The 15,577-nt window shown below is 39.3% G+C and overlaps 1 protein-coding gene across 1 annotated transcript in view; it reads left to right on the top strand.

Annotated features, from left to right (window-relative positions):
• The window catches only part of ecel1 (endothelin converting enzyme-like 1), a 53,212-nt gene that overhangs the window by 17,981 nt on the left and 19,654 nt on the right, over positions 1-15,577 (top strand). Inside the window, exon 8 of the mRNA XM_015050470.1 lies at positions 12,654-12,876. Coding sequence (XP_014905956.1) covers positions 12,654-12,876 — 223 coding nt within the window. The remainder of the gene's footprint in view (positions 1-12,653; positions 12,877-15,577) is intronic.

Genomic DNA, 15,577 nt, shown 5'->3' with positions numbered 1-15,577 from the left:
TTGATGTAACTGCAGGGCGAGTCAAGTGCAAATTATCTGGGATGTGTGACTGATAGGAGCGGAGCAGGGCGGAGCTGTGTGCGCATTAATGTGCAGTGCACAGCACTCGCTATAGTCTAATGAACTTCTGCACTGTACTTACTTCACCTAATCACCTATTTAGACTGAAGTCAATTAACACGACATAAACACTGGTGTGTTTATGTTTGGTCTTCTCTTTGCTGGATTTTTATAGGTTTAAACTCTTCACTGAACTGGTTCTCAGTGAAACTGTAACATTTTTGTTGTGATCCAGTCGCTTGTTTGCACGTCTCCAGTGACCGGAGTCTCTGACAGCGGCACTTTTTGAAACCAGGACTTTTTGGGAACTCTCCCCATGGAGGGATGAAGTTCCCTGCAGGTGTGAAAGGGCACACAGGTGATGCAGATACTGAACAGACCTGTGAGGCAAAGCAGGATTGTCGCCAGATGCTAAAATAACAGCGCCAGATAGTGGCCTGGCATGACATTGGATTTAAGGGTTCTTAGTCTCATCTACAGTGATGTAGAGCCATGTAATTCTGGAACATTTCCCCAATCGACATCAGAAAATACCAGCAGTTTCCAGACGGCGTTCTTGTATAAACAAAGCCTCTGTCTCCCAAATCCCCTTATAGCTGGAGTTGTCTGTGAAACAGAGAGAGACAGCAGTGGAAAACATTGCTGTCTGAGCCCTTTTTAGGAAACTGAATGCCTTCTTGGAAATCAGAAGTTGTCCTCACCCCTGGGGCAGCTGGAGTAAAAGGTTCACCCTGCTAGGCTGAGCTGGAGAGCTTGAATGTCTCCATTTAAGTCAAATTTAATGGGGAAAGAAAATGGTGTTTTCACAGTAAAAATACACGAATTCGGGCTAAAAGCTCCATTTACTTTGCACAAATAATCTTGACGCAGGCAGTACACAATAGTCTGGAATAATCAAAATAAAGACGAAGCCTTTTCCTGCATAATAACAGCACTCTCATAAGAAGGCTGAGTAATTTCATCTGTGGATGACTTGAACATTGACTGTAAGTTCTGTGGAAGATGGCTGTCTTAATGACATCATGTGCACTTGACATACATTAGCTGCTCTGTTTCATCCTAATATGAGAATTTTCATTTCATGAGGCAACTAGCTGCTTCTTTAAATGCATCCTGGAAAGAAGTGCCTTTAAAAAGCAACATGAGTATTTGTCAGAAGCTTGTTTTTTAGTCTTGTTTTCAGAGATTTGTTTTTTTTTATATGGTTACACCAGCTTCTCCAGGCACATTTTCTTTAGAGCACAGTGGTTGCACGTAAAAGAAAAAAAAAAAATTCAGTAAGAAAGAAACTTATTTACAAATGTAATAAAGTTAGTCTGTTTGCACAGATTCTCTGTCAATCTTTTGTACCTGCTGTTTGCTTTAATTATGACTGCTCTAGTGCAGGCCAGCTGACAGCCTGGCCTGTTCCCAGGACAAGATAATCTTAAATGAACCCCATCCACTGTATTCTGCAATTTGTGGAAAATTAACTAATATTTACCATTTCAAGACGTGATTGACACTGCATTCTGTCTCCCTGTTTTTTTCTCGGGTAAACCAAGATATGTGCAAATACTGTCATACATAGAGATGTTACACAGAAATTACTCATTAATATTGCATAGAGGAAGAGTAGCGAATGCTGCAAGTCAGTGACTGGTTGCGGTCTACTGGGTTTCCTTGGAAACTTTTTAAGCTACTTTGAAGAATTAATTTAGCATACTGTACTATTTGATAACTAGAATCAATCTGACTGTATGACTGAATCGAAATTGGGGTTGTTTTTTTTGTTTGTTGTTGTTAAATGCTTTGAGAAAGCATTTGTTGTGAGCTGGTTTCATATAAAGAAACTGATTGATGAGGTATTTACCCTCCAAAAAACAGTTTTTGTTTTTTTCTAAGGCAAATTTGAATCTTGATGATGTGATTTCTACTTAATTTTCTTTTTCTTTAGTTTGCTCTCCTTTTTGTCAATTATGTGCATGTTATCTTAAAATTTAGTTGTTTTTTTGGTTGTTTTGCCCAGTTATTACAAGATAATCCACTTTGCTTAGTGCGGTACCATTCCTGCTTTCACATCCATTAGGCTTGTTTGGCTGCTCTAGGTCTGGTACCATGTTGTTTACCGATGCTGCCTCTCAGCTGTCCAACCATACATCCCTCTTGATGGCTTTTGTAATGAGTTCTTCTCTATATTTCAATCATCCCTCGCTACCTGTCATTTGTTTTCTCCACGAGTGTCTAACTGACGGTATGCTTTTTCCATTTTATCACTCAGTCAGCGTTTGGCAGAAATGGGTTCCGGTTTAGAGATACAAGCACTTTGTGCTCAAAGGATCATCATGCATCACCTTGGAAAACTTGACTCTCCCCAGCCTTAGTTGCATAAATTGATCACTGGTAAACTGCAGTGTGTTTGGTAGTTTTTTCCTCTCTTCCTGTGCCTGTCTGGTTGGTGAAACTCTACAGAAGCTTCAGTTGGTTCCTAGTTGAGGTTTGTTTCCTAGAGCAGAGTGCGAGCTTTGATTAAACTTGGCCATTTGGGAACATCAAGCTACAGTGGTGAAAGAAACATCGGCTGAACCAGAACTCTGTCAGTGTACACATTGTTCAATATGGTATGTAGCTCGCTTTGCCAAAACTTCTCACAGATATAAAATGCAAGTTGAAGGTACAGTCAGTTGTTAAAATATCAAAACCATGTCAAATTAATATTTAAAAATTCCCAAACTTCAGCACTAAGCATTATGAAGTGGCTGTATTGTATAATAACGCAGACATTGCTACCTTATACATTTCAATAAACCTAACCAAACCTCCAGTCATTTCTACTCTTTAAAAGTTTTGAATTTGAGAGTACAATTGAGTCAAATTAATTTCACAATTTGTAAAAACATGCACTGAATATGTTCCAAACCCTGCTTGTTGTTTACCCTTACTCATATTAGTTAATGTTGCTGTCCTGTGGTTTTAAGTGCCATTGTGTTCCTCCATGTCTTGTCAGGGTTGCCACGATGTTGCACTTTTACTTTCCCAGTATTAATAATTTACTCTAGTAGGACCTTACCCTCTTTCTGACTTCTCCTCAGTCCTCCTGACTCAAAGTTTTCTCCCCCTCTCTCTTATCCTCTTCAAACTTTTTCTCCAATCATCTGCTCTTCCCGTTGTGCCCATCTGTCTTTCTTCCTTCCAAACGTCTCTCGGCATCTGTCACAACTCTGTCTGATAAAATCGTTTTCCTTTCAGTTCTTTTTCATTTCCCAAGCAAACTCTCCTTTCACTCTATCTACGCTTCATCTCTGCCACTCCTGCAAATCTTCATTTTCTCTCTCAGCTTCTTGTAACAATTAATATTTTCTTACACCTCATCCCCGGTGAACTCCAGGACTGGTTTTTTTACCTGGTTCTGACTCCTAAAAGATAAACTGTTGGAATTTTAGACAGACTGGGAGAATAGAATTGGTATGTTTTTTTATATATATTTTGTCTTATTTGTGTTATTTAGGACCTTAAATAACAACCTAATTAAACAAACTCAATATCCTCACAACAAAAGTACTGTTTTCATTTTGTCTGTTTTTTTTTTCTTTTTATAAAACGTTAGAAAACTTCATAAGAGATGCATCCACGTTGCCTTCTTATTGCAACTATATGAGGAGTTTGTTCTTGAAAGTTTTGATTCCTTTAAATTAACATAGAGCAATGTTGAACATATGAAAGTTCGCAAAGATGGTTAGCATTGATCTTTTTTTTAATATGAGAAGGACAAGTCTGACATTTTGCTGCTGAGGGGAACCAGTGATAAAATGCAGCTTGTGCAAGTCAAACAAAGATACTCTAGAATAGATACTTCATTCACCTCTTAAATTGTTGCACTACATTATTAGTAAAAAACAATACATTCATCAGACTGCAGAGCACAGAGCCAATGTTTTATCAGATTGTTCCATTTCTTTCTCCCATTTGCTTTACTGATCCTGGAAAAATAAAACTCTTTGAGGAAGGTTTACTCAACATCTTGGTGCCAACACTGAAACTCCTAAACCTCAAATGTAGTGTCTTTCTTGCTCTTTCTTTAAAACATTTGTAACACTCCCCACTGAGCAGTACGGCATGGGTCGGTGTGGTCCAGTTTGCTGCCATTGTGAAAGCGACCCATACAACCAGTCCGTACCGCACCATTCCTGGGCCCCTGCCTGTTGTAGGACAACGGTACAGTACAATTAATGCAGCGCTACTTGGGTCACACAAAGTCTTTTGACTGGGGGACAGAAAAACTTCACTGCTTGACCCCACAGCTCCAGGGTCATGAGTGGATCACGTCACACTCTGCTTTAACCTCACCGCTCCAGTGAGAGTCTAACTGGCTGTGGAAATGCTTCCTTGAGGATGCGGACCATAAAGTAGTGTACTGAACCTCACTGACCCATGCTGTACTGCTCGGTGGAAGCGAGGCATCTCAGTGTTGCATTTTCTCTCTAAGCTGTTGTCCAGGTGAACAGCTGCACCTTTCCTCTTAACGGAGGGTATTATGTATTTTCCAGGCATATGGTACACAATGAAGTAACTATATTACCATCAGTTGTTATGAGAATGTTGTATGCATCAAAAATTACTTGAAAGAAATCTGATTTCACATCATAGCCTTATCTGATGCTTTATAAATGGACCTCTGTCTCTTTAAGGAGCTCCTACTCTTTCCAACACTACATCTTCAGTGCATTATCACAACAGAGCTTCTCCAATCTGTTCATTAATGCGGTTTATAACTGTTCTTGAGAGCTCAGCAGACGTGCAGTTTCACTAGATGGTCCCTAAATACTGCTGCCACTAGTCTGGAGGAGCCGAGTGTGGGGATCACATGACAGGGGTGCTGTGTGGGGTGAAAGTTCAACTGGAGACTGAAGCTCCAAGGAGTAGCTTTGTGGAAATATGCAGCTTTTTTCCACAAAGCGCTGCCAAGGATTTATGCAGCCCTGAATGGTTGTTAGGGGAGATTAAAGGATTTCTCAAACATGCATGGAGGAATCAAAACAACACTTAAGTATGTTTTTGAGGAAATAACATTGCAGCATGACTTAAAGCTTAAAAAAATTGATTTTTCATCATACCCGCCCTTTAAGATGAAAAGAAAACGGGGTTATGATCCTTCTTCTAATACGACAAGCTTGCTTTTTTTTCCACCTTCCAAGATGAGGTGATCGTATTTTCATTGTGACACAAAGCACTCCACTAGTTCGATACTCAGCAATGACAAAGCCCACAGCTCCAGGGTCATCAGTATGTTCAGTAAATGACCAGACTGTACGAGCTTTAATGATCCTCTGGAGCGAGGCATCGCCCTCTATGATGCACAACCTGTCCGTTTTGAACACAGAAGCCTTTCTGTCAAGTAGTGAATAAGGTGTAGAAGCATCCACCTGTATTTTCCGGCTAAATTGTGTCATAAGCACCGGGGAAATCAAAGAACATGATCCCCACAGTGCTCACTAAAGAAGGTGGATGATAGCATCTTGAAGAACTGCCCCATGGCAAAAAAGCAAACTGCGGTGCGTCCTGAGAGCAGCCGACTTGCTTTCCAAGGTGCAGAATTTGAACTGGGCCAGAACTCTTCATGGCTCAGCCGTGACGCACGCTTTATGCTGTGTCCTCATGGAACAATTGTCTCTCTTTGTCTCTGTCAGTGCCTGAGTTTGAGTTCTTGAAGTTAGCTGCTGTGAAGTCATCAGAATTAGGTCCCTTAATGCTTGGGTGACGGATGTCTTCTGAGCTGTTTTTAATTGATTCAATCACTCCCAGGACTCATTGATATTTTCAACAAACTCAGTGATATGACATCTTTCTACTACAGGTGACAAAATGCATTTTTGACAATAACCTCACAGAGATTCACTTCAGAATATCCTAACCAACCAGCATTTTCTGGGCTGCAATTTGTGTTGAACTAAAGCAGAAAATGACTAAAATAAGTGCAACACAGCATTTCTGACTTTCTTTCTTTAGATGTAGAAAACATCATAATTTTCATTTTGAAGCTCTTGGTTAAATGAAGATTATTTTAAATCTGAGTCTGTGGGGGATATGAATAATTTTAAACTGTAAATCCCGATGGATAGGGTTACTAAAACAGTATGTGACTATATTCTTAATTCATTACTTGTTGCATGTTCGCCTTTTGTTTCAGATCGCTTCCTGCCTTTTTTAAAGCTTTTTATCATCCTCTCCATCGCAAATTCTTAATTTTTCTCCCCCACTCCATCATCCTCATGCTTTCAGATTGATAAAATTCCTGTCATATAAGTCTACTGACAATAGCTGTAACCCCTTGATGTCTCCCCTTCATCCATCCATCACTTTTTCTCCTCTTCTTTCTCCCTCTCGTGTGTGTGTATATGTGTGTGTTGTTCCTCTCGCGGTTGTGAATGCAGCCAATCCATTAGTCAGATGAGCGGACCTCCAATGAGGGGGAAAGCGTAATGACAACACCAGCGCCTCCTCCACTTTCAGCTCCCTCCCTCGCCACTACCGTCTGTTCTCCCCGTCACTCGTGAGTGCGTGTGTATGCGAGTGTGAGGATCCAGCGTGTGTGTGGGTCTGTCTGTTTGGGCCTTGCAATCCGAAGCCTAGCAGGGGGAGTCTGTTCGCTGTGTGTTTACTTAGGTGAGTTTGAGTGCACTGTGTGAGTGTTCATGACTAATCCAGAGATGTAAAACAGCAGCAATTGAGGGTTCACTCCCTGCTGGGCCCATCAAGTATTTTCTGAGAAAGCTTTTCCCCAAACAGTAGATTTTATGTTGCGGTGGCTGTCAGCTGTCATAGTTGGATTCCCAGCAGGGCCTCCTGAGCTGGAAACACATGCCGTTCAGCTACCGTAAGGTATTATGTATAAAAGTCTTACTAAAAGCCTTTTTCTGTCTGCGTAGAGTTTGGGTGGACAGCCTGGGAATTAGCATATATCTCTAATTACTCTAATTTAACACTCGGAAAGATCAAACTCAGAAAGTTGCCCCCTAAATGTCCATCTAAAATGAAAGCGTAGCTGGACTGAAGTTTGGAATAGAGGAGACCCTCCCTCCTCCATTACCTGCATGGTCATTACCTGCAGTAATGTGTTAATGTAGTGCAAAGGGACAGTGTCTTTTCATCTCCTTAACTAGCTCCATTAAAACCCATTCAGCTAATGAGCCTTCACTCAGTTCTGTGGTAATTAAAGCCTATACTGCTTAAACTGTGCAGCTCTCTGACAGACACTTTCATTCCCCTCTGCTGTGGCTCCTTATTCTCTGAACAAAATCTGCTCTAAAACAGTTTCAGTTTGTGCACCATGCAAGATTTCTAGCAGCAAAAGAAGATGCAGTAAACGCGTCTTTTAAAATGATAGATTTTTGTAACGTAAAAAAGTAGGCTGATGAATAATTTCACAACTTTTTATACATTCAACTATTTTGAAAGAAATTATATTTACATATTAAAAAGCTTTAGACAATCGTTCTGCATAAATGTGCAAACTCCTAAATTGCTGGTGTCCAAAGATTTTGCACAGTAGGCCAAAATCTGAGAGCTTAGTTTTCAGGGTCATTTTTTTTCCCAATTAAGAGCAAAATAATTTTGTTGTTCTTTCCGTTTTACCTGCTCAGCAATAAATAAAACATAGAATATTTATCAAAAAAAAATATTAAATCTGAAAAAGAGACTTAAAATAAGATGAACACTTTAGAAAAAATGTCTAATGTTTTCTCTTTGTTTGGCCTAAAATATGTTTAGTCTATTCCCAGAGTCATGCAATCACCTAGTACTAGCGCAATGAACTTATAAATCTTGACGTGGTGAAGATAAGTAGCTGAAGGTAAAATTTAACATCAGATTTTGAACATGTCATGGTTTTTGGTGGCAGGACGGATGTTCTGAGTACTTTAGAAACTGTTTATCTACTTGGGTTGTCTAACATAACCACCTCTCAGGTTTACAGAGAATGACGATGTTGCTTGTGCGTCAGATTTACGGGTGTACCAGAAACACATAAATGCAAAGGTTCCACTTCGTACTTTTGTATGTACAAAAAAAAAGTGACTAATTGTGTTAAAATCTTTGACATGCTAAAATCTATGTAAGTAATGAATCAAAATGGATGCTTTAAGGTCCCGACCCTAAACCAAGTATGAATAATTTACACAAAACATGCTTACTTTGCTACTTTGTGCATGCATCATGAATTGTACCTGATTATTAAATAACAAGCCACAGAATTATTCTTTCACGTCTGCACGATAACGGTAGGCAACAGAAAGCCTGTTTCTTAGACAAACATCTAAGAAGAAGCACAACAAGTTTCAGATTTTTAAAAGCTGTTTTCAACTCTGTGGCTTTAATGGGGTGTATAGGTTATAAAATGGTCTGGAAAGTTACATCATCCAGCAGCAAAAGCACTTTAACTGTGTATTTTGACCAATCTTGATCTCAGAGAGAGAAACTGCATTAAGCTACAAAACGATTGAGTTTTTTATTTTACTGACACATACTGCAAAGCTTATGATGGAGAAATTTCAAACAGTTTTACCTCTTTATGATGAGCAGCTGTACTCATTAGCCCTGTTTGCATTGCTAACTCTAACATCACCCCCATATTTATATTCTAGACATCTACATCTTGTGTCAGTCTTCCTACAGACTGCCAAGTTTTTCTGATCCTGCACTCTTCATGGTACATCCACGAGAGAAATATTCTGCATTAGTTACCCTCATGCTTCCTCTGAAGCTCTGTGTTGCTGCTATGGAGCTCCAGTTGTCTGTAAGAGTCCCACACAACTTCCACTGCTCTCAATGTCTGCAACCAGCACAGGCTGTAAGAGACGCCTGTCTGGCGTTTTCTCCCTTTTAACACCAAAATATCTCCGAAGCACAAGAGAACTGAAGAGTTCTCTCCCTAATAGCACACCGTTTCCAAAATAGACTCTGGCCATAACAAGAACCTTTTAATCGTTTTGTAGAATCAATGAAATCCATCTACTCATATTTGAAGCATCAGTTGACATGCAATGCATGTAATGTATCCATATGTTTTATTGTTTTGGTGTGCAGAGTAAAATAACTCAAAATATGCCCTGCATCAACAACACAATCATGGCGCTGGGGTTGGTGAATTGGTCGGTGGCCTCAACTCACACTCAGTCTAAGATTGATGTCAGCATTGTCTCTGATAACAATATTGAATCCGACTGGCCGCGCTCCACAAGAAGCAGAATACAGGTTGCGTGTGAGCCACACAGAACATTTTCCCTTGCTTATGTCACATTTGCAACAAGTATTTCTTCCTTTCAATTTGGTGAGCCAGGCAGAAGTCTAACAAAGCAAACCTGAGAGCTCCACAGTTATTCTTGTTTTGCCACCTGCTGCATCATATGCTGCTATCTTACAACGATCCCAATGTGGCAGTCGCAAAGAACAGGAAAGGCCCACGAACACCAAGACAACTGCGTTCCTGTTTTACAGCCTTGAATAACAAACATCTATAAATTAAACAGTTTCGCGGGGTTGGTTTTAATCATAATTACCTCATTGTGGCGTGTCCCCAGACTGTCGTCACTTTTCTTCAGAGATGCTTCAAATAAAGCTGCTCGACCACCGGCCCCAGAAACGCATCGGATACATGTCTTAGTTTCACCATTATCATATAGATGACTTCCACATAAGTATGATGGCTTTACTTTACACACACACACACTCCTAAACCTACACCACTAGATATTCATACTGGGCATAGCAGCAGTAGAAAGAGCAAGTCAAACCAGTAACTGCGCTAATAAATATATTGTTATCAGCTCATTGTCCTCAGCTGTTACGAGAAGTCCAGTCATTTACTAAACCACCCACTTCTCTCCCTCCTCCCTCCTCTTTCTTTGCCTGTTAATTAAATTGTCCTCACAATTCTGCTGTTGGACCTCAGGGTGCTGTTGCCAAGGCACTTTTGACTTAACATCTGTCATGCATAAGCAAAATTATTCATAGAAACAGCAACAACAACAAAAAAAACAACAACATGCCTGAAGTTTAGCATGCAGCTTCACAGTAGGAGCAGGGGGCGTTTGTCCCTGCGAGGCAGATTGGATGCACGGACCCAGTGGGAGCACGAGGACACACCAGCGCTGCATCGTCTGGGGGGCAGAAGACGCAGCTTGAATACGTACATGAATGATCCATTTTCTCTTCCTCTGCTTGACATTTTCCTCAGCCCTCTGCTGCCTCGCTCCTGTTAGTCCGTCTGGATCGGAGGGAGCTCTTAACTGCTGGACCCCGCTGATTTCTCACTGTCCAGCAGTGCTTCTCTGACTCTGCACATGAGAGAAGTAGTAAGAGGTTTGCTCAAGATACAGAATCCTGACTCAAAAACACGTGAATTAAATAAGTAATTAAATTAAGCTACACCTTTTTTTAATTCCCGTATTTTCACAATTTATATGAAAAATAAGACAGGTATTGTAGTTGGCCAATGCTGTGAATTTAGCTGCAGATTTGTCAGTTTGGGCTTAAAGTAAACAAAAAAAAATATGCATCCTCAGGCAACACTCTGAAGCTTTTCACATTTATAAGAGGATTTATCAAAATTATTTGCATTTAATCTGCCACCAAATAGGATTACTAAGGTAATGACATTGCCTCAGTTGAATAAAACTAACCTGTCTCACAACAGCCTAATTGCAACTCAAGTTCCATAGCTTCAAGGAAAATGTTGATGTGTAGTTTTTCTATATACAAACCTTTAAGTTTGATTAACAACAGGAATGAAGCTAAATCCCTCAGCTCTTGATCTGCGATGCAGTGGTGGAGCAGCAGTACTGTAAAAGAGAGACTCATTAAGGATTGTCTGTAGGATAACATTGCTAAAATTAAAAATGAGTGATAGATGATTAACAAAGTCTGGATTTCAGAGGTATAATTCAGAAAAATCAGCATGACATTCCCTTGAAATAAAAATTTTGACTTTTGAAGATCTCATTTTCAATTGCTGTGCATAAAGTAGCACGGATAATTCCAAGTTTGCCTTTTTCCACATTTCAAAGTTTGTATATTTCATACTTTAAACTTTGTTTAATTTTGTAGCAACCATGAAGTATTTTCCAGCCCCTAGCAGTTTGTTGTTTTTTTTTTGCAGGATTTTCCTTCCAGCTTTCTTGTCCTGTTGAAGAAAATCATTTCAACAGCATAATGCTGCCATAATGGGCCTGGGGTGTTGAGGCTTCCAGGTTTTCTCCCACACATAGTATTTATCTGCGAGCTAAAAAGTCTGGTTTTGGAGGAATTTCGTCCACATGGTTTTCTCCATACATGACTTGCTGCAAAGTTTAATGGGGACTTCTTATGTCTTTCTTTCAACAATGCTTTTCTTCTTGCCACTCTTGCCTGATTTGTGAAGTGCACAACTAGATGTTGGTCTCACATGTCTTGCTAGGTTTGCTGTTTTGTTTTTATTTTTTAATGAACCAAGGCCTTCCAGATTTTCACAACTAGGGATATCAAACTCTGCTTTGAGCTTCTCCACAACTTTGTCTCTGACCTGTCAGGTGTGTTTCTTAGTTTTCTTGATGCTATTTGCTTAATAATGTTCTCTAAAAATACATCTGAAGTTTTTATACATCATTTGAGTCCCTTACCAATCAATAGAATAGGAGAGAAATATAATTTGTTGTCCAACAATTTATGTGCAACAGCAGCAGTTAAAGCAAATACTTAGACACAAACTGAACATAAAATGTAAAAAAAAAAAAAAAGAAAAGAAAAGAAAAAAACAGAATATGAAATAAAAATACTCTAGAGCAGTGTTTCTCAACCCTGGTCCTCACCGCCCCCCTGCTCTGCATGTTTTAGATGTGCCTCTATTCCAGAACAGCTGATTCAAATTATTGCATGATCATCAAGTGCTGCAGAAGCCTGTTAATCCCCCGGAGATGCAATTCAGATGTGTGGCAGAAGGGAAGCACCTAGAAACATGCAGGACAGGGGGGCGCTGAGGACCAGGGTTGAGAAACACTGCTCTAGAGTAAGGTCAAAATAAATTACATCAATACTGTGTAGTTCTAAAAAACATAGTGTACTCCAGTCCTAAAGAACATGCAACTGAGTTGGTTAATTTCAAAATGTGCAAAACATGCATGTCTGTAAAATATAAATAACTGCATCAGCAGAGATGTGCAGACACCAGCAGAAATGTTATTCATATTGAGTAGAGTTGTACACATACCAGCATGGATGTAAACACTTATTGAGTTTTGTTGCGAGCAGCGATGCATCAAATGGAGTGTAGCAGTGTCAAATAAAGCAAACCTGGACTATGAAGCATGGTGATGGTAAAAAGTCCATCCAGCCATTTTCTCCTTCCAGATAATCTGGTTCAAGGGTTATGAGAGATGGACATATTCCCCGAAGTCACTGGGTAGGAAATGATCGACATTTTGATCATGACATGTGTAGCTTACGATGTATGTCATGGGAAGTGGAAGTATTGTGTTAAAATAATGTTTCTCTTAATCCTTTATTTTTGGTTTATTTCAAAAAACCCTTGACAGAAGAAACGTTGTGGCAAAAGACGAATAATGTATCTATTTTCTCCTCTTCAGGGTTCTGCATAACTACATGCTGTGGCGCATTGTGGCAGCGCTAAGTGAGCACCTGTCCACCGCCTTCCGAAGCACCATCCACGAGTTTTCTCGAGAGATCGACGGCACCGAACAGCAGCTGGAGCTGGGCCGGCTCTGCCTCACTCAGGCCAACAAGCACTTCGGCATGGCTCTGGGGGCGCTGTTTGTCAAGAAGCACTTCTCTTTAGAGAGCAAAGTCAAGGTTGGAATATATGCAGACACACGCCTCTCCGTCTGATGGCTTTCATTTAATCCTTTTTTTTTTTAAATCACTTGTTTTCATGTGTCATAAAATACTCCACACTTTGGGTCACTTTTCTGACTAGAAAGACCATACACTTGGTTACACAAATGAAAGTTTTCAACAATTATTGTTCTAGAACCACTAAAATGTCCTTACTCTGCTGGCAGCTACTCTGGTTATTTTAAATTAATTTAAATTAATCTCTAAAAACACCTAAACCAACATATTAAAAGGACTTTGCATAGGTTCCAAGTTTGCTACAATCACTCTAACATTATCAGAAGGACCCAGTGTGTTTCCTGTGTTTCTAGGGCAGTTCTTACCAAGCTGCGGTAAATATCATTTTTCACAATTTAACAGTGAACAAAAACACAATCAGCTTTGACAGCAGAAAATAACAAAGACTTATAGAAACAAAGCTTTTGTCAAAACACATTCTAGCCTGCAGCTACGACAGCTCACACTGTGAAGTCTGAATACAAACATAACCATGCGCTCGCTTTCTGGTGAATAATAACTCTCTGTTTTACTTAGTGGTATTCCTGAATTCAAAATGTTCTGTAATAAAATGTCCACTCTGACCAGGTCCAGGTAAAACTGAAAGCATTTCTGAAATGGAAACATTTAAATACCTTTCAGCAGCCCACATCATACCCTCAGTTAGATTGTTTCTAATAGAAAACTAAATCTCTTTTGGCTAATGTAGAAAAACATAGAAAAACAGAAACATATTTTTGCTTCAGCAAAATTGTTATGAACATCTATTTTCATTCTCCTCCTTTTGGAGGTCATCATTGTATTATCTTTATTTGAGTCTGCAGAGACGGTGTCCAGCAGAGTATTTTGGCATGGCTCAATGGCTCTGATGGCCGAACTGGGATGTTGAAATCCCACCAGCACTAATCTCAGGCATCTACCCTGTCTAGTTTTGTTTGCTGCTTTTTTCCACTTTGCTCTCTGCCTTGGTCAGTCCCAAACATTTGACATTTACTACTGTTTCACCTGAGTACTCCTCCATGTTTTTTTTTTTTTTTTTTGTCTGTTGTCTGTTCTAGGTCATGGAGATATGGATCCCAACATGATTTCCAATCTCTATAACTCCATGTTCATTCTTTAAATCCCACCCTGTGTCTCCTTCGCCTCCTCCAATACAGCTACTCACATCATCACAGTAGTCTCTTATACAGCATTTCTGTTCTTCAATAACCTTTTAAATTTCTACCAAACTGAATTTTAAAGCATGAAGCATTTTGACTAAATAAGCCGTGGATGCTAATTAATTTTTCTGGATGGTATCTTAATTGAAAGTTAAATTCCTGAGCTCCTTACGTTCCAGTTAAGATCCTAATCAGATAACAAAACTAACTTTCAGAAGTGCTTCAAACTAATGAAGCCTTTTTGATTATTGCTAGGGATGAAAGCTTTTCATGATCAAGCATTTAGCAGCGGCTGCTTAACATCTCAAAACAACAATGGTTTTGAAGCTTGATGCGTGTAAATCTTGTGTTGTGTGGACGGGATGGAAAGGTTTGAGTGAACGAGCTGCATTTTTGTCACTGGCCATGCCAGCAGTGATTGATTCTTTGTTTAGCTTGCCTGTTGTTGTCATGACCACACAAGTAGCCGACCTCATTAAACATCACTCAGGTAGCCTACCTTAGGCCAGTGACATTGTGTGCAGCTTTCACTCATTTACAGATGCTGCTTACCTCAGCATGAACAAGAATTAATGAGCCTTCAGGAGCTGCAGCTGAACAACAGAAGGCTGCGCAAGACTGGCTTTCTTGCTAAGCTTGTTATGGTGATTGGCAAATGTAGAGACATCTCGTAGGAGTGGCATTTTAAAAAGCACACATCTAAATAGGTAAAGAAAGGTTAAACACAAAGCTACTTCACAGCATCTTTATCTTCAGAAGCAGAGATGCTAACACGTGTTAACATATTGTTTGTGCAGACACTCAGATTTTCTGGCAAAATTCATATTAGGCTCATTAAGTTGTGACCTGCTGATACAGACATTCTCTAATTTCTCTTTAAAAACTATTAGCAGATATGTTGAGTGGTCAGTCATTTGTTATATTTAAAGCACAAGCGATCTTGCACTGTAGAATAAAGAAATAAATTTTGCTCTTACATCAAAGACAAAATCAATACATTTTTGGATTGGAAATGTTTTTTAATGCAGTCAGTGTTCATACTATGGAAGTAAAAACAGCTCTGGATAAATTGAGAGATCATTGCACTGACCCCCATTGAAAACCTTGTGGTTTTTCCACCAAATATTAATTTCTGAATTCTTCCTGAGTTAAAATTAGTATTGTTGTTTCTATGTGAATATGATAATTTCAAATTTTCTGCAAATAAATACAACATTTTCAGAAACATGCTGTCAGTAGAATAATTTTAATTTTACTTAAACATATACCTATAAAAAGAAAAATCAGATAAACTGATCATTTTAAGTGGCCTCTTAATTTTTTCCAGAGCTGTGTGTGTCACCAGGATTTGAATAAAAAATGCCACTGAAATTTTAATGTTGTGTATTTGTACTTATTCAGATTCTGGTGACTCATATTTTCTTCCATATAAAAAATGCTTATTAGTAAGCTGAAATATTCCAACCAACTGTGAGACAGAAACAAAACTATTATTTTACCAA

The sequence above is a fragment of the Poecilia latipinna genome, unplaced genomic scaffold, assembly GCF_001443285.1.
Source record: "Poecilia latipinna isolate Pla-1442-1.1 unplaced genomic scaffold, P_latipinna-1.0 Scaffold992, whole genome shotgun sequence".
Taxonomy (NCBI): domain Eukaryota; kingdom Metazoa; phylum Chordata; class Actinopteri; order Cyprinodontiformes; family Poeciliidae; genus Poecilia; species Poecilia latipinna.
The sequence above is the reverse complement of the archived record's forward strand: the minus strand, read 5'-3'. Positions and strand labels throughout refer to the sequence as shown.